Genomic DNA, 23,186 nt, shown 5'->3' with positions numbered 1-23,186 from the left:
GGAGAGAAAGGTGTCCCTCTGACTTACCCCACCCCACGGGCAGCACCAGGAGCCCCCAGCCCGGCCGGCGGGGCTGCAGCCTCTTGCCTTTGGCTGCTCCCAGCCCAGGGCACTTGGCAGAGCTGGGCTGGATCAGGGCTTTGGCCTGGCCTGGAAGAGAGGAGAACAAGGCAATTAAGGGCACTGGGCAAGTCAAAGGCTCCTGCCCTTCACCCTTCTCTTCAATTGCTCACTGGAGAGTTTTAGCCAAGAAAATCCAAGGGGAACACCAAATAAAATGAGACCTTCTCCAGCATTTTCATTCCTATCTGCTTCAGGCATTAAAAGGAGGGTCATCTTTCTTACTGCATTCCTTGCCCCATTTGATCAGCATCATTTTCATTCCAAACCCCCTTGGGAGTTGGTCAATCCTCTGCCATTGGACTTTGGGCAAAGGAAGAGGCACCTGGGATGATGGACCCCAGGAAATGAGGGAGAGAAACCTGACAGGGAAAGGTTTCAAGGCACTCCAGAACTCAGAAATGTGTTCATGCCTTGCCAGCCCACCCCAATTCTGTGCCACCCACCTGAGCTGGGCAGGTGAGGCCAAGGCTCCCCTTCCTGCTGCCAATCACTGTCCCAGCACACGGATCCCCGTGCTGGGCAGCACTTGGAAAAACTTGGGAAAGGCCAAAGGAAAATGGCACTGCCTGTCAGAAAACATGTCTGTGAACATCCCTTCTGGACAAATGTAATCCCATCCCTCTGCCCCAATAACCCCAGGGCAGGCAGGTCTCTCCAGCCCAGGGAGAACAGGAAGGAGAACTGCAGGAACACAGGCAGGCACAGGCAGCTCTTGGCACTGATTCCCTGCAGACCTCTCTGCACTTGGGGCTCTTGGCACCTCATTTATAAAGAATGGGGGGGCAGCAGCCCAGGAATGCCCCTCAAAAACAGGGGCCTGGGTGGCTGGAGATTAGAGGAGGGGAGTTGTGAGGGGAGACACAGAGAGAGAACAGGAACAGGGGCTGTTTGGGAAGAGGCTGTGTGTCCAGCAGGGATGGGAACTGGAAACACGGGAGGCTGGAGGAATGCAGGGGGCTTGGATGGATCCTTTTTCCCTTTGCTCAGGGGCCTCAACTCCACCCTCTCTGGGAGCAGCAGGGAACTGCTGCAGGGGAAGAGTTCATTTAGGCACAAGCCAGTGATGCAGCCACTGGGGCAGGGCAAGAGGGGAGAGGAACTGACACAAAAATGACACAATCACCACTGAAAGGGACTTTATTGAGCTGCAACACGAACACCTTCACAGCAGGCCAGGCAGGAGGTGCCCCCAGGACCACCAGCCCAGCAGCTGGGCTTGCAGGAACACCCTCTTCTCAAGTTATGGAACCAGGGGCTGACAGCTGGGATCGATCCTGGGGGGTTGGAGAGCACTCAGGCATCAGGGCCAAGTCCTGCCCCGTCACTGCAGACAGTTCAACCCCAGCAGCAAGGGGAGTTTCTGCCTCTCTCTTCACTATTATTTGGGACCCAACAGCTCAGTGCTGTGGAATTTTAGCTCCATAAATGTTTTACACAGTTGAGCTTCACCAGAACTGGGGCACTTGTCAGTATTCCTGACTCTCCCAGGGCTGCACTTCCTTTGGGCATGAGGAACCTTGCAGAGTGCTCCAAACCTTCACAGCCCACTTGCTCTTCTTGCCACAGCTGGACCAGCTCACTGTCCCTTCAGAAAGAGAAGGCAATGATCCTTTCTGAAACCAGAACCTCCCCCCCCCCTTTGCTTTCCCATTCTATGTTTGGTTCCCTACACAACTGAGGCCCTTCCAGGCCTTGCCAAGTGGCAGCCAAGGAATCCAACCCAAGAACCTGCCAGGGAACAACATCTGTGCCACAGCAACATCATTCCAGGCCTCTCACTGCCACCCCTACTTCTCCCAACAGCTCCAAGGGCACCAGAACTTGCCCTGAAGGCACAAAGGCTCCTTTTGGGAGCACCACGAGCCATCTATTCTGTAGCACTGGAATTCCATCTCCTGGACAAGCCCTGAGAAGCAGGGAACAATGCCTGCAGTGACACATGTGGAAATGAGTCACTGTGGTGCAACAACAGAGGAGTGGAAACCATTCAGTCAGTCTGACCCAACCCTGCAGTCTTCCAAAAGGAATTTCTTCTTTGTGGAGACAGGGCATGGCCAGGAATTCCAATACATGCAGTCAGAGGGCCTTGCACAATTGGGCACCTGACCTGTATGGTCCCCAATGTTCCTGATGTTCTCCTGCACACACTGCTGGGGCAAGACTGACCTGTATGGTCCCAAATGTTCCTGATGTTCTCCTGCACACACTGCTGGGGCAAGACTGACCTGTATGGTCCCCAGTGTTCCTGATGTTCTCCTGCACACACTGCTGGGGCAAGACTGACCTGTATGGTCCCCAATGTTCCTGATGTTCTCCTGCACACACTGCTGGGGCAAGACCAAAGTGACACTCTACTCCTGCTTTTGCTGCAGCCTCTGACGAGAGGGGAACCTATTGGGGTAAAGCACCCCGAATTTTTGCTTCACTATTTGCCCCTGTAGGAACAGCAAAAGCTACAATAAACAAATTAGGATGCTGCCTTGCAAAGCAAACAAATGCAACAAGATAGGTACTAAGTGAACTGCTTTTGGATGTTAATTCAGTCAGACCTGCTGTGTTACAGAATAGAGCTACAATTGACTTTTTACTATTGGCTCAGGGACGTGATTGTAAAGAATTACAAGGAAGGTGTGGTATGAATTTGTCTGATCATTCTGAGTCTACTCACAGTGCATCCAACAGCTGCAAGAGGGAGTTGCAAAGCTGCAGGTTAAGAATAGCTGGGATTACCTGGAAAACCTGCTGAACAGTTGGGGAATATCAGGATGGGTTAAAGCCATAGTAAAGATGGGATGGGCCGGTGTGGGGATGTTTCTGGGTATTGCAATATGCGTGCCATGCTTGATGCAATGCAATCAACCAACTATAACCAAAGCACTAAAGGCTGTTTTATTTGTAAAAAAAGAAGGGGGAATTATGGAGGTGAACAGTGTCACCTCCTTCGGGCCCAGGACAGTGGACACTGTTCCACTAGCTGGCAGAAAGCCATGGGAACAGAAAGCAGGACAAAGAGGACACAGAAGAAGATACAAGACGGCAAGAAAGACCTTGGCTGCTAAGAAATGTAGTTATTTATATCTATTAAAACACAGGCTGTATTATGTAGACTTGAAAAAGTAAGCATAAGTAGAAGATCACCAACTGTTCTGCTTGAACTACCTATTGCTCTGCCTGGGGTATATAAGCTTATGCATTGTCATAATCAAGGTCTACGTCTTCCTTATACCACCAAAACAGAGTCCGTGCTTTTTAAAGCCACACTCCTTCTATTGGGTTAAGGACTGAGGAAGTTGGGCCTGTGTCTGACCAGGACATGTGCAAACCAAATGCTGGGGACTGGAACACACACCTGGCACTCCTGCAGCTCTTACCATTACATTCAAGAGAAAACAGCCAATTGGACCCTCACTGCCCATTTCTTAATCCCAATCCCACACTTCTTTGGCACTTGGAACACCACTTTTATCACCCAATTACAGTCCATTAGAGAGCTCCCTGTCTAGCACGGACAGGGACCCCTGGGATACTCTCAGCAATGCCTGAATCCATGGCAGGGACCTTGCTTTGAGCTCCCCAGGGCCGGGCACCCCGAGGATCTCCCCGAATAATCCTTTCGGTGCGCGCTGGAGTCCTCGGGGTGCCCCAACCCGGGGGGCACCAACAGCACTGTCCCTCCAGGGGCCCAATTTGGTCCTAAAATGCAGGGGGATCTTGCCTGTGTTCCAGACTGGTCCGGGGATCTGAGGCCCTTCCCGAGAAAATCTCGGTGCCGGCATGAAGGGCCAGAGATCCCTTGGAGCCACGGGAGAGCAGGCACAGAGTCCCTCCTGGGGGGGCAATTCTGCTGCCTCAACTCAGCTCTTCAAAGAAGCCTCTAAGACTCAGCTGGTGAGTTTTAGAAGCCAGGCAATCTGTTATTCCTATGCTCTTGAATCATTCCAGCCCACGTGGTAGTCCTGGCAATCAGCTCCCAAAGGGCACACAGAGTTATCTCCACTGCAGCTGATATGGCAGCATCACAGGAGGATTCATTTTCCTTCCCTGCATTCCTATTCCATACTCAGGACATTTTCCAACACTTATTACCATACACACCTACCCTTAGAAGGTTTCCAAGGGGCTTCACCGAGGGCCTTCCCAGATCTGCTCTGTCTGGAGCCATCAAAGTCCTCAGTGCCTGCCTGAGGAACCTCAACACAACTCACCTGCTGACACAGCAACTTGGTGCTGCTTGGCTGCTGCCTCACTTCCCTTCTTCCTTCTTTCTTCACCTCCCTTGGTTGGTCCCTTTCAATCCCTTGGCTCAGCTCTGTGCACTTTCCAGGATACATCCCACTGCAAAAAGGATTAGCTCTTGTTACATCTCAACACGCAGACAGCATTCCCCCTTTTTTCCTGACACTTGGCCATTAGGGCAGTGTCTCATTATTTAAAGCAGAGTTTGACTCCTCAATGACAACAACAGCTACAGCCCTGAATCATAACACAGGCTGAGACACAAACATGGATGGGAACTCTTAAAGATCCACTTTGTTCTGCTCACCAATCAAAAGGAGCTTTCTGAACTCAAGAAGAAGAGACCCCAGGTGCTTTTTCTGCAACTTCAGCTGCTATCAATGTGACCCACAAGACTGGGAAAGGCCCTTCCCACTTCACCTGCAGGGCTGGCAGTGCCACCACTGGACACGGACCCAGTGGCTGGGCAGGAACAGAGGGGCTGGGGCGTCCAATCCATCGGCCCAGGCGGCACCAGGAGTTCCTGCAGTTCCTGAGGGGAGAGCCTCAAGACAACAAAGGATTAGGAAGATCATTTTAAAATTCAATATGTATATCTGCTGGAATACAGGGAGTTTGACAAGGCCTACTGGTGCAACAAAGACACACTCAAGGCTATCTATTCAAAGGATCTACCAGCACTCAAAAGTTATCACTGTCCTTCTTGCAGGGGGAACTCAGGAAACTCTGTTTGCCAAGAGCCTCCTGGAGGATTTCCAGCTTTTGGAGCTCCCTTTTAACAATTTTTCCCCCATCACTGTAGTTGGGACTATCACCTGTCCTACAGGGGGAACAGCCCACAAAGTTCACTTACAGGGATGCCATTAACTGAAAGTCCCTTCTCAGGGGGGTCACTGCACACCTTGTCCTTTGTTTGCCTTCCCCACCAAAGATGCTTCCAACAGTTCTGAGACATCTGGCAGACCCAGAGCTCTCCTCAGGGAATGCTTCAGCTGCTTAAAGGCTGCCCTTGCACCACCTATTCAAGGCAGCAAATGCTTTACATGCTATTGTTAGAAGTTGGCATAACAGTCTTAACACACATCCAGAGGGAGCAATCCAGAGTCCACCCCGTCCTACCATTCCCAGCAAGGCACTTCATGGGCTGTCTGGGGCTCAGGGAGGAGTCAGGGGGCTTCTTTTCTTCCTTCCCGCTTTCCAGATTCTCTCCTTCCAAAGCAAAGGTTTCTTGGCTTTCCTTGCTCAAGGAGATGCAGCAAAGGCCATCTTTTAAATCCAATACTGGAAACTCCTCCAGGTTGTCATTTAAGGTGCTTCTCTCAGGTCCTGCACTCATCAATCATCTTGGCCATTGGTTTTCTTGGCAGGTTCTTGCATCTATATCCTACAAGCAAACCAGGATGAGCAAATTTAGCTGTTGCTGCAACCAATCCCGTCGGGTATTCTGATTTTAAAGGATACTGGGTTTGGCCTTACCAGGAGAGATCCCAGATTAGGGGTAATACCTACAAGTTCTGCCCTCTTCCACTCTCCTGCAATTCCACTGGCCCACACCACAGGAACAACTGCAGCTGCCACTTCAGTCAGGACCTTGCTGCTGACAGGAGTTATTCCCTGCACAACAAGAGCTGCTGCTTGGACACATTTAGTTTCAGCAATTACAGTTTTAGTATCCTCACTTTACAATCTCATTTCTGCCTCAACCTTTCCACTCAATCTCTTCTGAGCAGAAGTTTGGGTGAATTTGACAAATAGACAAAGTGAAGAATCACCCAATGTTTTCCCAGTTTAACCCCTGTCACACCAATCACCTTAACACTGCCAGTCCTTAATTCTCCTTCTCTTGGGTTAAGGACTGAGGAAGTTGGACCTGTGTCTGACCAGGACATGTGCAAACCAAATGGTGGGGACTGGAACACACACCTTGCCATCCTGCAGCTCTTACCATTACATTCCAGAGAAAACAGCCAATTGGACCATCACTGCTCATTTCTTAATCCCAATCCCACATTTCTTTGGCACTTGGAGCACCATTATTATCACCCAATTACAGTCCATTAGAGAGCTCCATGTCTAGCATGGACAGGTACCCCTGGGATACTCTCAGCAATGCCTGAATCCATGGCAGGGACCTTGCTTTGAGCTCCCCAGGGCCGGGCACCCCGAGGATCTCCCCGAATAATCCTTTCGGTGCGCGCTGGAGTCCTCGGGGTGCCCCAACCCGGGGGGCACCAACAGCACTGTCCCTCCCTCCAGGGGGCCAATTTGGTCCTAAAATGCAGGGGGATCTTGCCTGTGTCCCAGACTGGTCCGGGGATCTGAGGCCCTTCCCGAGAAAATCTCGGTGCCGGCGTGAAGGGCCAGAGATCCCTTGGAGCCACGGGAGAGCAGGCACAGAGTCCCTCCTGGGGGGGCAATTCTGCTGCCTCAACTCAGCTCTTCAAAGAAGCCTCTAAGACTCAGTGAGTTTTAGAAGCCAGACAATCTGTTATTCCTATGCTCCTGAATCATTCCAGCCCAACGGGTGTCCTGGCAATCAGCCCCGAAGGGCACACAGACCTATCTCCATTGCAGCTGATGGGAGGGATCTGCATTACAGGAGGATTCATTTTCCTTCCCTGCATTCCTATTCCATACTCAGGACATTCTCCTAGACTTACTACCATACACACCTACCCTTAGAAGGTTTCCAAGGGGCTTCACCGAGGGCCTTCCCAGGTCTGCTCTGTCTGGAGCCCTCAAAGTCCTCAGTGCCTGCCTGAGGAACCTCAACACAACTCACCTGCTTACACAGCAACTTGGTGCTGCTTGCCTGCTGCCTCACTTCCCTTCTTCCTTCTTTCTTCACCTCCCTTGGTTGCTCCCTTTCAATCCCTTGGCTCAGCTCTGTGCACTTTCCAGGCTCCATCCCACTGCAAAAAGGATTAGCTCTTGTTACATCTCAGCACTCAGGTATCATTCCCCCTTTTTGCCTGACACTTGGCCATTAGGCCAGTGTCTCCTTATTTAAAGCATAGTTTGACTCCTCAGTGACAACAGCAGCTACAGCCCTGAATCATAACACAGGCTGAGAAACAAACATGGATGGGAACTCTGAAGGATCCACTTTGTTCTGCTCACCAATCAAAAGGAGCTTTCTGAACTCAAGAAGAAGAGACCCCAGGTGCTTTCTGTTATGTCAACTGCTATCAATGTGACCCACAAGACTGGGAAAGGCCCTTCCCACTTCACCTGCAGGGCTGGCAGTGCCACCACTGGACACGGACCCAGTGGCTGGGCAGGAACGGAGGGGCTGGGGCGTCCAATCCATCGGCCCAGGCGGCACCAGGAGTTCCTGCAGTTCCTGCAGGGGAGAGCCTCAGGATTATGAAGGATTAGGAAGATCATTTTAAAATTCAATATGTATATCTGCTGGAATACAGGGAGTTTGACAAGGCCTACTGGTGCAACAAGGACACACTCAAGGCCATCTATTCAAAGGATCTACCAGCACTCAAAAGCTATCACTATCCTTCTTCCAGGGCTATCTCAGGAAACTCTGTTTGCCAAGAGTCTCCAGGAGGATTTCCAGCTTTTGGGGCTCCCTTTTAACCATTTTTCCCATCCCTGTAGCTGGGACAAGCACCTGCCCTACAGCGGGAACAGCCCACAAAGTTCACTTGCAGGGATGCCATTAACACAAAGTCCCTTCTCAGGGGGGTCACTGCATACCTTGTCCTTTGTTTGCCCTCCCCAACAAAGATGCTTCCAACAGTTCTGAGACATCTGGCAGACCCAGAGCTCTCCTCAGGGAATGCTTTAGCTGCTTAAAGGCTGCCCTTGCACCATCTAGCCAAGGCAGCAAATGCTTTACATGCTATTGTTAGAAGTTGGCATAACAGTCTTAACACACATCCAGAGGGAGCAATCCAGAGTCCACCCCGTCCTACCATTCCCAGCAAGGCACTTCATGGGCTGTCTGGGGCTCAGGGAGGGGTCAGGGGGCTTCTTTTCTTCCTTCCCGCTTTCCAGATTCTCTCCTTCCAAAGCAAAGGTTTCTTGGCTTTCCTTGCTCAAGGAGATGCAGCAAAGGCCATCTTTTAAATCCAATACTGGAAACTGCTCAAGGTTGTCATTCAAGGTGCTTCCCTCGTGTCCTGCACTCATCAGTCATCTTGCCATTGGTTTTCTTGGCAGGTTCTGGCATTTATGTCCTACGAGCAAACCAGGATGAGCAAATTTAGCTGTTACTGCAACCAATCCAAGATGGAATTCTGATTTTAAAGGATACTGGGTTTGCCTTACCCATAGAGATCCCACATTAGGGGTAATACCTACAGGTTCTGCCCTCTTCCACTCGCCTGCAATTCCACTGGCCCACACCACAGGAACAACTGCAGCTGCCACTTCAGTCGGGGCCTTGCTGCTGACAGGAGTTATTCCCTGCACAACAAGAGCTGCTGCTTGGACACATTTAGTTTCAGCAATTACATTTTCAATAGCCCCAGTTTTCAATTGCATTTCTGCCTCAACTTTTCCAGTCAATCCCTTCCTAGCAGAGATTTTGGTGAGTTTGGTAAATAGACAAAGTGAGGAATCACCCGATGTTTTCCCAGTTTAACCCCTGTCACATCAATCACCTTAACACTGCCAGTCCTTAATTCTCCTTCTCTTGGGTTAAGGACTGAGGAAGTTGGACCTGTGTCTGACCAGGACATGTGCAAACCAAATGCTGGGGACTGGAACACACACCTGGCACTCCTGCAGCTCTTACCATTACATTCAAGAGAAAACAGCCAATTGGACCATCACTGCTCATTTCTTAATCCCAATCCCACACTGCTTTGGCACTTGGAGCACCACTTTTATCACCTAATTACAGTCCATTAGAGAGCTCCATGTCTAGCATGGACAGGGACCCCTGGGATACTCTCAGCAATGCCTGAATCCATGGCAGGGACCTTGCTTTGAGCTCCCCAGGGCCGGGCACCCCGAGGATCTCCCCGAATAATCCTTTCGGTGCGCGCTGGAGTCCTCGGGGTGCCCCAACCCGGGGGGCACCAACAGCACTGTCCCTCCCTACAGGGGGCCAATTTGGTCCTAAAATGCAGGGGGATCTTGCCTGTGTCCCAGACTGGTCCGGGGATCTGAGGCCCTTCCCGAGAAAATCTCGGTGCCGGCGTGAAGGGCCAGAGATCCCTTGGAGCCACGGGAGAGCAGGCACAGAGTCCCTCCTGCTGGGCCAATTCTGCTGCCTGAAATCAGCTCTTCAAAGGAACCTCTAAGACTCAATTGGTGAGTTTTAGAAGCCAGGCATTCCTACACACTCTAAGATGTTTTAAGAGCTTACTGAGTGAAAAAACAAAGTTTTTATCAAGGACATCTGAACTCCCACAGACAGCTCCTTTCCCATTTTAGTACAATATTTTTTTCATGGTATCACTTAATAGGACGTGTCCAGGAAGCCCAAACTGTGCTTTCCAGAACAGAAAATAAAAACAGGGAAGGGGCTTCGCACAAGTGTAACATACTCCAGAACACACCTGACTTCAGTTTTACTCTTTGTGTTCAAATACAGCACAAGACAAAACCTCCATCAGGAGAGCTGGTACATTACCCATGGTACCCTCAAAGTCCCTCTCACAAGGGCTGCAGGAAAATTGCAGTTGTACCAGTCCCTTGTGCCTGCAGATGCCTGGGGATCCTCTCCATCCACCTCGTGCTCTCCCAACAGCAGAAAGGGTGACCTCAGGGACACGGTGGCACTTCACATCCTGCTGAGAGAGCAAGGAAACCTTTAGCATAAAGGTGAGTTGAAATCTTATAAACTTCCTTTCCTGGGAGCTTTGTGAAGCCTGCAACCAAGAGGGGGAAAATTTGCATCTCCTTTGATGCAGGTGTCAACAGAGGCCAACAGAGCTTCCACCTTTTTCAGACAATTGTGCCCTTTTTGGCTCCCTGGCAGCTCCAATGGCACCAGAACCCCCTTCCTGCACACCCACGGCTGGCACACACAGGCACCCACACACCTTTGCTCCAGCCCACACAGGGCCAACATTTCCTCACCCTGGACATCCTAAGGTCAGTATTTTTGCTAGAGAGCACAGCAACCCCCCTGCCCTTGCAAACTGCCTCCCTGCAAAAAAGGAACCATTTCTCCTGGACACTTCTCCCACAGTCAAGGTCTTTTCAAACTGCTGTCGTGCCACCAAACCTGCTCAGGGTCCCTCCCAGCTTCTGCCTGTCCTTGCATTTAAAGGCATGGGCATATTCTACCTTCCAACAGCAAACCCAGCTCCTCACGGGCAGTAGAAGCCCTGCTCTTACCTGGACAGACTGCCGGGCTCGGCACAGCTGTGGCTCATGGAGCAGCTTCCCAAGGCCGTTCTCTCTCCCAGCAGGAAGCACAACTCGCCTCCACTCCCCAGCACCAGGGGAAACCACGAGCCAGGCTGCAAACTGACATAGAACGAGCAAAAAGCATTAATGCAGCACCAAGAAACTGAGACCAGTCTTCGCCTCCTAACGCCGTACGGGGAAAGCCTTTGGGATTCCGAGGCAAAGCCTGAGACACCCAGAGAGCAACAGCCCCGCAGCCCTGCCACAGCTCCCCCGGGGTCTCCCGGCAGGTAAGGGGCTTACCCGGCCCCCGCCGCCCAGCACAAGGCGCCCCTAAACGCCCCCGGCTCCCCCGGTCCATGAACCCAGCGGCCAAGGCGCTCTCACCTCCGCAAAGCCACGAGGGGCCCAACCCTGCCGCACACCCCCAGCACAGACCCCCCAGCCCAGCCCGTGTCAGAGCACTCACCGCACATCCCCCGCCGTGTCACCTCTCCCGGGGCTGGGCTGTGTCCTGCCCCTGGCCGGGCTCGTCCTCCCGTGCAGCCTCTCCCGGTGCTGTGCTGAGCCGGGCTTGCCCAGCCAGGACCTCTGCGAACGAGGCACAGCTGCTTTGGGGACGGGAGCAATCAGGAAACCTTCCCGCAGGCTGACCCGGTCCCACCGGTGGCTGCGCTTACCCCGTCCTCGGGGGGAGCCCCGTGCTCGGGGGGAGCCCCGTCCTCGGGGGGCTCTGGCCGGCAGCCCCCCGGGCAGTTCCCGCAGAGCTGAACCTGCGCAAAGACAGTGGGAAAACACTCGCGTACGCAACACAAAGTTCCAGGCGCTTTCCCCGCCGTGCCGCACATCCCTCCGGGAGAGGCCCCGGCCCGGGCACAGCCGAGCTCCCGGCACGGCCCGGGGGCGGCCGCTCGAGCCCCCCCGGCCGGAGCCGCAGCCGGGACAGCCCGGGCCGACCCCGGGCCGAGCTCCGCACCCTCCGTCCCGCGGGTGCCCGAAGGTCTCCGCGCACACACGGCCCTGCCGGGCACGGACACCCGGGATCGCGGCGGGGCAGCACGGACACGGACACGGACACGGACACGGACACGGACACGGACACGGACACGGACACGGACACGGACACGGACACGGACACGGACACGGACACGGACACGGACACGGACACGGACACGGACACGGACACGGCACTCAGCGGCTCCTCCCGACCCGCACTCCCCAAAGCCTCCCCGGCCCCCGGCGCTCGGTAAAAGGGCTGCGGGCGGGGCCGGGCGGGGCCGGGCCGGGGCGGTCCCTGCGCGGCCCCTGCGGGGCGGGGGGAGTGGGGCGGGGCTGCGGCACCAACGGGCTCGGTGGCGCCGTCTGGCGAAACCCGCCCGGCACTGCAGGGACAGCCCGCGGGGCGCGCTCGGAACGCGGTTCCCGGATTTTGTTCGCCAGGGGGAACCTTCGCTTGGCTCACCGAGGGGCACAGAGGTGTCACCATGTGCGTCGTGTCCATCTTCTGGTCTGGGGGGTCACAGGGGTCAGCGGGGGGCACCTGGGACCACCTGCAGTCACCTGGGACACCCTAGAGCTACTACGGGGTCACCACGTACATCACATCTGGCTTCTTGTCTGGGGGGTCATGGGGTCACCTGGGAGCACATGAGCCGAGCAGCTGCCCGTCTGTCCCTGTGTCCCTGTGTCCATCGGTGAGCACCCCTGGCCCAGGAACTGGCACTGACCGTGCCGCGGGTCAGGCACAGGCTGGTCCCAGCTCTGCCTTCAGCTCTCCCTTCCCTCCCTGCCCTCAGAACTCACAGAATTTCAAACAGTGGCTTTTTACCCTCCAATCAATAAAGTGCAGCTTGTCTGACAGCGCCCGCCAGATGAGATCTGACCCTCTCCTTCCTCTCCCCCCATTGCTCTGGAACTCACACTCTCCAATGGCAAACCCCATGTTTTTGGAAGTCCACTTGACATATTTCCTCTTTTTTTTTTTTTTTTTTCAGATGGTGAAGGTCCTGCCTGAAATGGAAATGGCTACAGAAGAGGAAACTTCAAAATGCCAAAACCAGGCACTGCCGTCTGAGTGAAAGCAGGGAAAGACTTGGGATGTTGAAGGTTTTATTGTCATGTGCTCCCTGATACACACAAAGCAGCAGGAGTGGACACCTGACAGACAGAGCAATGAGCTTGGGAGAAAGGAAATCCAAAGGTCCAAGGATTATCTGCCCTGGGGGCTGGAAACCTCTGCTGAGCCATTGCCACCCTTCTTTCCCCTGAGGGACTCCACAGGGGCACTAGGATGTTGCCAGAATTGTATTCCCCAATGCTCAGATGCTGTTTTGTTGGTTGTGTGTTCACCTCTTTGCATTGCCTGCTGTGAACATGTTTGTGTTTCAGCTCAATAAAAAGGCCCTTTTAGTGTTTACTGTATGTGATTTTTGTGTTACAAATGTTAGTCAGTTACTCTAAACACTTCCCCTCGAACTGATGCATCACTGGATTGTGATGAATTGCCTCTTACACTGGAGCAGTTCTCTGCTGCTCTTGACACAGGCTGCTTTTAAGGCCCATAAGCAAAGAAAAGCAATTAACCTGAAGAACGCAGTGCTCACACCCTGGATCCCTTCAGCACTAGGTGTTTTCAAAGTTCATATAACTGAGGAATCTAAAGAAGAAAAAGAATCTCTGAGCATCTCTCCCCTCACACCTCGCCTCGTATTATGCTGCATTTGCCAAGTCCGTGTACCATCCTGGCTGTTAGCTGTCCCGTTCTCCATGTGTATCCCACCTTGTCCTGGCTGCAGCTGCTAAAACACAGGCTTGAGGTGTTTTTAGCAGCAATACCTTATTATAAAGAAAGGAAAATGTTGGGAACTCTTCGTGGAATAAGTGTGAATACCAGACTGTGTCTCCTTGCGTTTCCTGTAGTTCTCCTTCCTGTTCTCACCCGGCCTGGAGAGATGTGCGTGGCCATCACTAGGAAAGTGATGTCACCGAATTTGTCCAAAATTTTTCATCACAGGCACACATTTTTCTAACAGAAAACACCATTGTAATTTTGCTTTTTCCATGCCCTCTATAGGTGCAGCCCAGGATGTGCTCAGACGGTGTTTTCCCAGGAGGAAGGGGAGCCTTGGCCTCCCCTGCACAGCTCAGGCGGATGTGACAGAATTGGGGTGGCCTGGCAAGGCGTGAACACATTTCTGTTTTCTGGAGTGCCTTGAAAGCTTTCTCTGTCCAGTTTCTGAGGTGTTTCTCTGCATGATTTCCCGTGGTCCAGCATCCCTGGTATCCCTTACTTTGTCCAAAGTCCAATGGCAAAGAATTGAATAATTCACTTGTAGGGTCTGGAATTAAATGGTTCTGTTAAAATTAGGCACAGAATACAGTAGGAAAAAGTGGACATTCTGTTCAGGTATGAAATAACTTGGAATAAAAACAATGAAAAAGGGTAAGGGTTGGACGATTTTGGAGGTAAAATCTGAGTTTAATCTACTGGAGATAAGCAGGGAATAACTATTTTGGAGGAAAATTTTGTCCTAATCTGTAGGGGATAGAACAAATGTTTTGGGGGTAAGATATAGTCTGAGTGGTTTTTAGTTTTAAAACCCAGATAATATAAAGGGGAAAAAAATAGATCTTCTGGGCATAAAATCTGAGGTAATCTATAGGTCAAAGAATGCACACTTGGAGGTAAAAATGATGTAACCAGTAGTGCACAGGTAGAGAAATTTTGGGGGATAAAATCTGATGTAATCTCCAGGGGAGAGAATGAACGTCTCGAGGGAAACTGAGGTGAACAGTGGTGGATGGATCGGGAAAATTTGGGGGGGTAAAACTTGAAATAACCTGAGAATGAACAGGTGTTTTCTCTCCTTCTCATACTGAAATTTTAGTCTTTTTAGATGACTTATATCCCCCCTCAAAATCAAATTGAGTTCTCCAGAGAAATTTACCACAGAAGCCATTTTTTTACGCCTTATTTCCCAAATTTCCGCTCCTATTTATTTCTCTCACTGCAACAGTAGTGAATATCACAGAAATAACAATGAGACAGGGGAATGAATGGGATGTGATTGAAAATGCTCATTTTTGTCGCTCAGGCAGGAACCGGTCGGTGTTTAGAATGTTCAACCAGAAGCAATGTGGACACGGCCACAAGAAGACCCAGGGACTGCTGAGTCCAGTTCACATTTCACGCTGTATCTCCAGCATTTCAGTCCATGAGAGTTACAGGATAAGGGATTACTCACAGGCTGAGACATTTCCATAAATGTCGTTCAAGCAACTCTGCTTCAGCTGCTCTGAGAGATTCACAGGGAAAATGAAGGAATGTTTTCTTCTTTGGGCATCCACAGTAATTGTATCTGAGTCAGTAATCTGGGTTCTCTTTTTCTCTTATGTCCCAGTAAATGGAAGATTTTAATCCTGTCCTTGTTTCAGCCCAGTTCAAGAGCAGCAGCTCATGGCTGGCTGAGGGGAGTGTCCACTGGTTTAAGCTGGTGACACAAAGGGATGAGTTTGGTTTCCTGCTGATATCAAATGTTCAGATGTGATGTGAGTTTGATGTCTCCTTCAAACAAGAAACACTTCAGCATTTCTGTCAGAAAGGGCTCACAAAAGCACGAGTTTCACACACAACGAATAAACTCTGCCAGACCTAAACCTTTCGGGTGGTTCCTAGCATGTTTCACTTGATCCCATCATTGCAGGACTCTTCCAGATCCTCCATGATCAAATCCTGCTGGTTATTCACCCAGTTTCCTTTCTTAACTGGCTTCCTCTCCTCCTTAGCTGTTTGAAAAGACTGATCCTGGGGCGTCTGGCACTGGGCAGCTGGCAAGAGGTCATTGCTTTGGCCCGGGTGGGAATAGACCTCCCTGGAGCAGAGCTGGAGTTTGAAGACACCCTGGAAGCCGCGGCGGAAGTTTTCGTTACAGAACCCGTAGATGATGGGGTTGACACTGCTGTTGAAGAAGGCCAGCCAGTGAGCAAAGGGATAAATGTAGATGTTGATGAGCTGCAGCTGGAGATCGGAGAGGCTGGCGTAGTCCGAGAGCAGCATCAGAGTCCACAGGGGGAGCCAGGACAGGGTGAAAAGCAGAGTCACGACGACGAGCATCTGGATGGCTCTCTGCTTCCTCTTCCAGGTGCTGTGCCGCTGCTCCTGGCCGCGCTCCCCAGCCCCGGCTGTGTGGGAGAGGGCGACGCTGATCCGGGTGTACATGATGACGATGAGCGACAGGGGAGCCAGGTAGATGTTGGCAAAGAGAACCGTCGTGTAGATCTTCCTCATCGCCGGGTCAGGCCAGTCCTCCCGGCACCAGTACACCGGGCGGGTGTCGTTGCCGGGGCCCAGGATCACCCTGAAGTGCTTCTCCTCCTGCACCTGTAGCAGGACTGCCGAGGGGCACATGATGGCCACGGCCAGGATCCAGATGACCGCGACGATGGTGACGGCGGTGGGGATGGTCAGCTTCTGCTTGAAGGGGTACACGATGCACCGGAACCTGGCAAGGTGGCGAGGACACAGGGGACACGTGTGGAGAAGCCATGGGAGGAATGCTTCATCACCCAGCTTTAAGATTTGGCCCCCAGTTTTCCCTCTACCTAATACTGATTCCCTCAGTTTACCTTAATATGTTCATTCTCTACCCTACAGGTTATTTCAAATAACCCAGATTTTTCCCATGCGATTTAAAATGCACACGCATTTTAAATTGTTTTTTTAAAAAACAAAGATGGAGTCATCTCATCCTCTTTTATCAGCAGCTGCTTGTGATGCTCCCCTTAGCTAAGGCAGGTATTAACACCTCTGCTATCCAGCTTGACAGCTGAGGGACAAACCAAATCCAGGCCAGACAGGATAGCCTGGCTTCACCGTCTTGAAGAGATACCAGTGGAGGAGCAAATTGCTGTGGCTGCTGTTTAGACCTGGCCACATCTTGTTTGGCTTAACAGCCTCAGCAGAAAAATACATCTGATTTATTGCAGTGTTGGGTGAGTTAATGAGCAGGCTCATTGTGGTCAGAGGGCAGAGAGAGGTGAGAGTGCTGGTCACAGACTCTGCAGCATCTTACCTGTCCACGGCAATAGCAACCAGAGTGAACACAGAGGCAGAAACAGAGATTCCTTGGACCATCCCACTCATCTTGCACACCAGGCTCCCAAAAGGCCATCCTGGAAGGAAACAGGCAGCTGGAATTGCTGTCATCTCACTGCAGGACTCTACTTAAAATTATTTGCTCTTGTCTTCCATTTCCTGAGTAGACTCCTGGAATGGTCTTGGTTAGAAGGGACCTTAAAGATCATCTCCTTCTAACCCCTCTGCCATGGACAGGGACACCTTTCAATATCCCAGCTTGCTCCAAGTGCCATCCAGCCTGGCCTTGAGGACTTCCAGGCATGGGGCAGCCACGATTTCTCTGGGCTTATATGCATAAGGGGAATTTTCTGCCCTGGAACTAAGAGAGCAAGGGTTAGGGAGGCAAAGAGTGTGGAAGCAGATGCTTTGTCAGCTGCCTTGGGTGACTTTCTGATGTTCCAAAAACCAGCAAAGCAAACATCTGTGGTTTAACATCCCGACAAAATGAGACATCAAGACAGGAGAGGGAATTGACTGCTACAGTGGATTGTTCTCTGCATCTAACTCGTGGCATCCACCAAGACTTCCCAAACACATCACCTGGCAATGGGAGAATCCCTTCCTAAGGATGAGGGACGTGGAAGTCAGCAAGCAGTCAGAAGGTGGGTTAAAGGCTTGTCTTCCTCACCCCTGCTCCCAGTGACTCGAAATGCCCACAGAGCCCCCTCCGAAACACGCCCCTGGCTCTCCCTGCCCCTGGCGAGAGCCAGCCCACCTGCAATGATGTTGTCCAGGAGGGTGGTGGGCATGCAGAAGATGCCCACCAGCAGGTCACTGACAGCCAGGTTCAGGATGAACAGGTTGGTGACCGTCCGCATGTGTTTGCTCCGCAGGACGACGAAGCAAACCAGCCCGTTGCCCACCATGCAGAGGAGGAAGATGAGGAGGTAGGATATGATGAAGACAGCGGCCACTGAAGGCTGGTGAAGGTAGAAGTCCACGTAGGAGACGTTGCCTTCCAAGTAGAGGTACTTGTACGTCCCGTTGTAATTCAGCGCGTGGGGCCAGTCGAACGAAGCGTTGGAGTCCATTTTCTTACTCGTGTTCCAGCGTGCCTTAGAATATATCTGTAAAAAAAGTCATTTTTTGCAACTGATCCTTATGAATCTATTATTATTATTACTGTTATTATCTGCCTTGAGTACACTGTGTTCTGAAACACAAGCAAACCTCACGTGTGCTCATCCCTCTGTGGCTTATTTTAACAGTCCGTGTTCTGGGCCTCCCCAAATAGGAAAAACAACAAATACTACTTGTAGAGTTTGACCACACAGGCCTACAAAAGTGACCAGCGAGGCTCCTTTCTCCTTCTGCAGGCTCTATAAATTAAGTCCTTCCTTTCCCAAAGGAGGAGAAAGCCAGACAGGACGTAAACCAGCCTCTTGTGCTGCGTCAGCTGAACAAACCAACAACCTGCACAGCTGATTTTGAGGTAAAAAGTAATCAGGATTCCTGATAAATACATTTACTGAACAGCTGGAGTGATCTAACAATGGTGAGGTTGCTGAGCAACAATCACTGAAATAATCACTAATTTAATCACTGAAAACCAGGGATCAAAGCTTTCTGAAGTGGCAGGAGTGTTCTGCCTGCATGCATCCAAACGCAATCCCGTTTCATGGAACATGAGTTGTTTTTTATGTACAGTTGGTATTAGACTATTACTGCTCAGAAACTGTGTAGCTCACAGTCTGCAATCACGAAGGACCATGCTGTGTTTGAAACGTGCTCAGGTACAAGAGACCTGGAGTCATTTCCTAGCAGGTAACTTGACTTGGAAGCAAAAGAACAGCAAAATTAATCGGTGGCAGAAGGCATGAAATTAAAATATGAGTGTAGGTGCCTTTAGGACACTTCAAATTTCTTATTATAAATGGAAATTGAATTAAGGCACAACTGTCCAAATCCTGATGGGCTTGTATGAACATCAAAATTTCTGCAAATGTTTTACTTTCAGGTAGCAGGCACATCAAAAATTAATTTATTCTGCTGTGCCTGAGGTTTGGAACAAGCAGAGCGGTGAAAAACCACCATGTTCTGGTCTCTTGTGTCTGTTTAGAAGTCAGCAGCAGTGCAGGGTTTTAAAGGGTCTGTTTTACATACTCATTAAATGCCTGCACAGCCCGGTAGGGAGACAAGAATCTGGAGTCTCTTACCAAAAACCGGCTACTTGTATGTTTGAACAAGCAATAATTATATATTCCCTTGGGCTGTCCTTGTGGAGAAAGGCTTATCTTGATTGTTTTTTATTCAACACGTTTTCAAAATTACCAAAACTGTTTTTATTGAAATGTGTGATGTGCCAACCGCTTTCCTCAGCCAGAGCTCAGAGTCAGCTGCTGTGGGAAGTGGTTTTAATGCCAGCTTTCCTCACCCCCCCCTCAAGGCAGCAGCACTGGTGCACTTGCACCCAAACATGCTCAGGATGGGGAACGCTGGTAAAATGCAAACACAGATTTTTGGCAAGAGGAGTTTGTGCTGTTCCTGCAATCCCAAACCTGGAGCTGTGATCTATAAATTCCAGGAGATGCTGCCTCCCTCAGACCCTGTTTAAAGCTCAGCATCCCTTGTGCCAGAGAACTAGACTTAATTTGCTGCTCTTAACCAATATTGTTATTATTATTACTGTAAATTACCACTCATTTTCTTCTTCAATCCTTTGCTTCTCAGGGGTGCTGCTTTAGGAAGATGCTTCAGCCTGGGGAAGGTGCTTTTGGATCCTGCCACATTCCCAGTCCTCATGCCCAGCGGGATCTGTGCTGTCCCCAACAGGTGAGACAGATGTGGCTTTCCATCCTTACCTGATGGAGTCTGGGTTTTCAAGGGGCCTCTGGTTGTCTGGGAGAGAAGGTCCTTGTTCATTCCAGAACAGAATTATCCATTATCACACTAAAAGCAGGAGGATTGATCTAATCATTATTTTTTGATACATATTTTGCGTTTTCTCTTTTTTTTTTCTTTTGACTTTGTGTTGTGAAGCAGCAGTTCCCAATCTTTTCAGTAATGATCTCTGTAATGGCTTTTGTTCATAACTGATAAACAAGAAGTTGTAAACAGCCTCAAGGCAAAACTGGAGCTGTGTCTGCATGTCTTGTGTAGCTTGATCTCAGTTGTACTAATGACATTTTGGCTGTAGCAGGCACAGAAAAGTTGCTGTACAAACACCAGAGCTGTCAGGAAATGGAAAAGCTCCACAGATTTTTATTATACTGAAGCTGAGGGAGATGAGGATTAGCTGCAAGGAGAAATTAAGCCAGTGCCTTGTGTTTTCACAAGGTCTTTGCCAGCTAAAACAGGCAGTGACAAATAACTGAGAGAGGCATAGAAGACAGAAACATAAATGATCTAAGAAAAGGGAAAAAATAATGCAATCCCTAAATATCAAAAGATGATAAATAACAGTAATCTGCTTCCACGGGGTAATTTGATAAGGGCAAGGCCTCCCTTTCTAATGTAATATACCAGAGAAAATCTGCAGTGGAGTAAGGCGAGAGTGTCCCCAGGTGAAAATCTGCCCAGTCCCACATTGGGTTTCCAAGCACAGAAGCCTCATTCCCTGCTGGAATCCCAGTCACAGCCCCCATGGACCAAAAGGCAGTTTAAGGTCTCATGTGCTGACCAGGACAACCTCATACATCTGGATATGGAAAGTCAGTTTTCTAACGTTACAGTAACAGTTCAAGGTTATTCTGAAGTGGTACAGTTGTCTTTATGTTGGGCAGGAAATCCCCTGGAGCTGCCAACACTGTTTCACTTCACTTCCCTGCACAACCTCTGGGTTTGTGATGTGGATTTGTGTGTGTGAAATCTCCTCACAGAGTCCTCTGAGGCTGGAACAAAGACAAGGAACCTTCAGAGACAGGGGCAGTAGGAGTGTGTTGTCATGGAAAAAAAGAAAATTTCATGTGGTACGTGCAAAAATATTTGTTCTTCCCTTCTCCTGAGCTCTGTGCTCTGTGCCATGAGTGAACTCCAGAAATTTCCTGGGTGCCTTGAAAAATGATCTCTGGCCTGCTGAGAAGTGGGAAAGTCCTGCTGGCACAATTCAACCCCTGAGAGATGACAGAAAAAGCAGACCTGAGCTCGTAGTGTCTGAGAAATAAGGAAGAGGCAAGTGCATGGGTTATCCTGTGCCTCAGTGGAATAGGAAAAGCCATTGACTAAAAAACTAAAATGCTGTTCCACAGGGAGCCCTGCACCGGCCGTGGGAATTGGGATCATCTTTGCTTCTTTTCCAGAGCAAGAGGGGGCTGCAGCCACCCCAAGCCTCCTATTACCAGTTCCTGGGGCTCTGGTAGTGGGACAAGGAGCAGGGCAGGAACTGTCACTCCCAGCCCGGAGCACGTGCACTCACCAAGAGTATTCCACAGACAGGGCAGCCTTGTCCCAAGCCAGGATTTCATTGGAACGTCATCAACTGCTTGGGAATTGCTTTGAGGTAGGATTGAGCTTTATTATGCACTTACTGTCTGTTTCCCACATGAGTAGAAGTGTTGGGTCTGGGTCATGCAGGACTTGAGCTGCCAAGTACAAACTCTGAGGGTATTTACGAATTGAGGCAATAGAACTTACTCTTCAAGTGTTCTATTTACCTTTTCATCCATCAGAATTTCCATGATATTTTCTATGAAATACCTCAGAGTGGTTTATCTCCAAATAAGCCTGAATATCCCAGTAGGTTTCAGCTACTGTGAGCTGTGGAGGAAAACAATCCTAAAAATAACCAATTGCAATGAAATAGTTTTTTCTTGCTGGCATTCACTTCCATGAAGAAAATCAAGTGCACTCTGAGAAGCCAATTTCTCAGTCTGAAATGGGCAATCCTGGGGAGATGTGCCAATTTTGAAGTTGTACACAGAGCTCTTCTCAATGGATTTAAACTGCTTATCCTCCCCTCAGAGTCATTTATCTGCTTAGTCTGAGCTGGAACCAAAGAAAATAGTTCGTAAAGGCATTTTTTTTTTTTTTAAAGATCTTAAACTTTTGCTCTCCCGTATAATTATAAAGAAGAAGGCTATCAGCAGGATGGCTGTAATAAACAAGACATGACTGAGTTGCAGATTGCTCATCCGCTTGAGCTGGGAATATAAAACATTTCACCTCAAATGTAAATCAGGAGATGAAAGTGACAGGTGAGGCATTCACAGCAAGTTTGTTATAGCTCTTTATTTATATATATATCATTTCCACCCTGTTTCATTAGAGCTGAGGCTGCTTACCTATTCCTTCTCATTATACTCTTATTTTTCTTGCTTCCTGCTCAGTCAAACTTCAAGCTTCTGAATATATTTATTTCTATTTGATGTGTCATAGCCTGTTTTAAATTTTAACTAAAATCTCAGTCACCTGTTCCCTGAAATCAGGTTGAAGTACGATTTCCACATCCAGGCACACTTCTGCAGCCTCTTTATTGAGAAGCCTGGCAAGCCCATAGGATTTTATCTGCCTCGTCTTGGAAACAAGTCCCTGTTTTAGAAGCTTTCAGTAGAGGATTACTGAAGTTCTCCTGACATCCAGCCTGTAAGCAGCAGCTTCCCATCCATCATGGGAAACTGAGCAGGGACCCGACTAAATATTCTCTGGACTGGTCACAGCTTTTTCCCTGGAGAGATGCTCCAGCAGCACTTAGCCGTGAGTGCTGGGGATTAGTGAAATCGATGATCCTCGCCAGGCTCTTTGCAGCGCTAAATGGGAGATAAAGCCTCCTAAATTGCCCCTCTCATCTGAGTCACTCCCTGTCAGAGCGCTCAGGGGGATGTGACAGCCCTGTCATTTGGGGCACTGATAGGGAACAGGTAATTGGGGAGTAGGTAGAAGGAAGAAGCGACTGGAATTATGGCTTAGGTAGAAACTGAAAAGTGGGGCAGCCATGAGATAGTCCCAGTGGAGCATAAAATTGGCAAACAAAATAAATGCTTTAGGAGCCTGTCAGGCAGTGTGAGCTAATTCACCAGGTACAGGGAGAGAGCACTGTCAGCCTGTAGTTTAGGTCCCCCCCAAAATGAGGGGGCACAGAGGACCCTGTAATCACTGCAGAGAGAATGACCAGAAAAAAAACCCCAAACCAATCCCATCACAGCACATCCCAAGGGTTCTTTGCACCAGGCGATGTCTGTGCTTAGTGTGAAAAGTAAGCAAGACCCATAAAATAGTTTGATTTCAACCTCTTTAAGCCCAGAAGTGTCATTGCCCACTGTGAGACAGGCATGAGAGCAAACACAGCCCATGATCTGAGCACGTCAGGGATCACTCCTTAGACCTTGTGACAATCAAACTGCATTATGACTCCTCGCCCAGATTCCCAGGAATACGGGATTATGCCTTGCTGGGATTAGGCAGAGCAGCCTGCCTTGCCCAGGGCAGAACAGGTGAG

The 23,186-nt window shown here is 50.1% G+C and overlaps 2 protein-coding genes across 26 annotated transcripts; both read right to left on the bottom strand.

Moving 5' to 3' along the window:
- Positions 1-977: 977 nt before the first annotated feature.
- On the bottom strand, positions 978-12,002 carry LOC127462162 (uncharacterized). 25 transcript variants are annotated; one of them, XM_051770568.1, is made up of 9 exons: positions 11,862-12,000; positions 11,147-11,450; positions 10,666-10,797; positions 9,956-10,115; positions 8,289-8,781; positions 7,591-7,702; positions 7,142-7,271; positions 2,231-2,514; positions 980-1,708 (listed from the first exon to the last, which is right to left on the bottom strand). In XM_051770568.1, the coding sequence occupies exons 5-9, from the start codon at positions 8,503-8,505 to the stop codon at positions 1,537-1,539; spliced, it is 915 nt and encodes a 304-aa protein (XP_051626528.1). In that variant the 5' UTR covers positions 8,506-8,781; positions 9,956-10,115; positions 10,666-10,797; positions 11,147-11,450; positions 11,862-12,000; the 3' UTR covers positions 980-1,536. The 25 variants fall into 25 exon arrangements, 21 of the variants coding, with proteins under 21 accessions (XP_051626538.1, XP_051626534.1, XP_051626533.1 ...); XM_051770572.1 differs by having other exon boundaries at positions 11,887-11,971; XM_051770566.1 differs by having other exon boundaries at positions 11,147-12,002.
- A 3,098-nt stretch (positions 12,003-15,100) lies between these two features.
- NPFFR2 (neuropeptide FF receptor 2) lies at positions 15,101-17,844 on the bottom strand. The gene is made up of 3 exons (XM_051770561.1): positions 17,529-17,844; positions 16,749-16,848; positions 15,101-16,178 (listed from the first exon to the last, which is right to left on the bottom strand). The coding sequence occupies exons 1-3, from the start codon at positions 17,842-17,844 to the stop codon at positions 15,359-15,361; spliced, it is 1,236 nt and encodes a 411-aa protein (XP_051626521.1). The 3' UTR covers positions 15,101-15,358.
- Between the last annotated feature and the right edge of the window lie 5,342 nt (positions 17,845-23,186).

The sequence above is a fragment of the Manacus candei genome, unplaced genomic scaffold (genome assembly GCF_025592945.1).
Source record: "Manacus candei isolate 608988 ecotype Guabito, Panama unplaced genomic scaffold, ASM2559294v1 h1tg000120l, whole genome shotgun sequence".
Taxonomy (NCBI): Eukaryota; Metazoa; Chordata; class Aves; order Passeriformes; family Pipridae; genus Manacus; species Manacus candei.
This window is presented reverse-complemented; position numbering and strand designations above follow the sequence as displayed.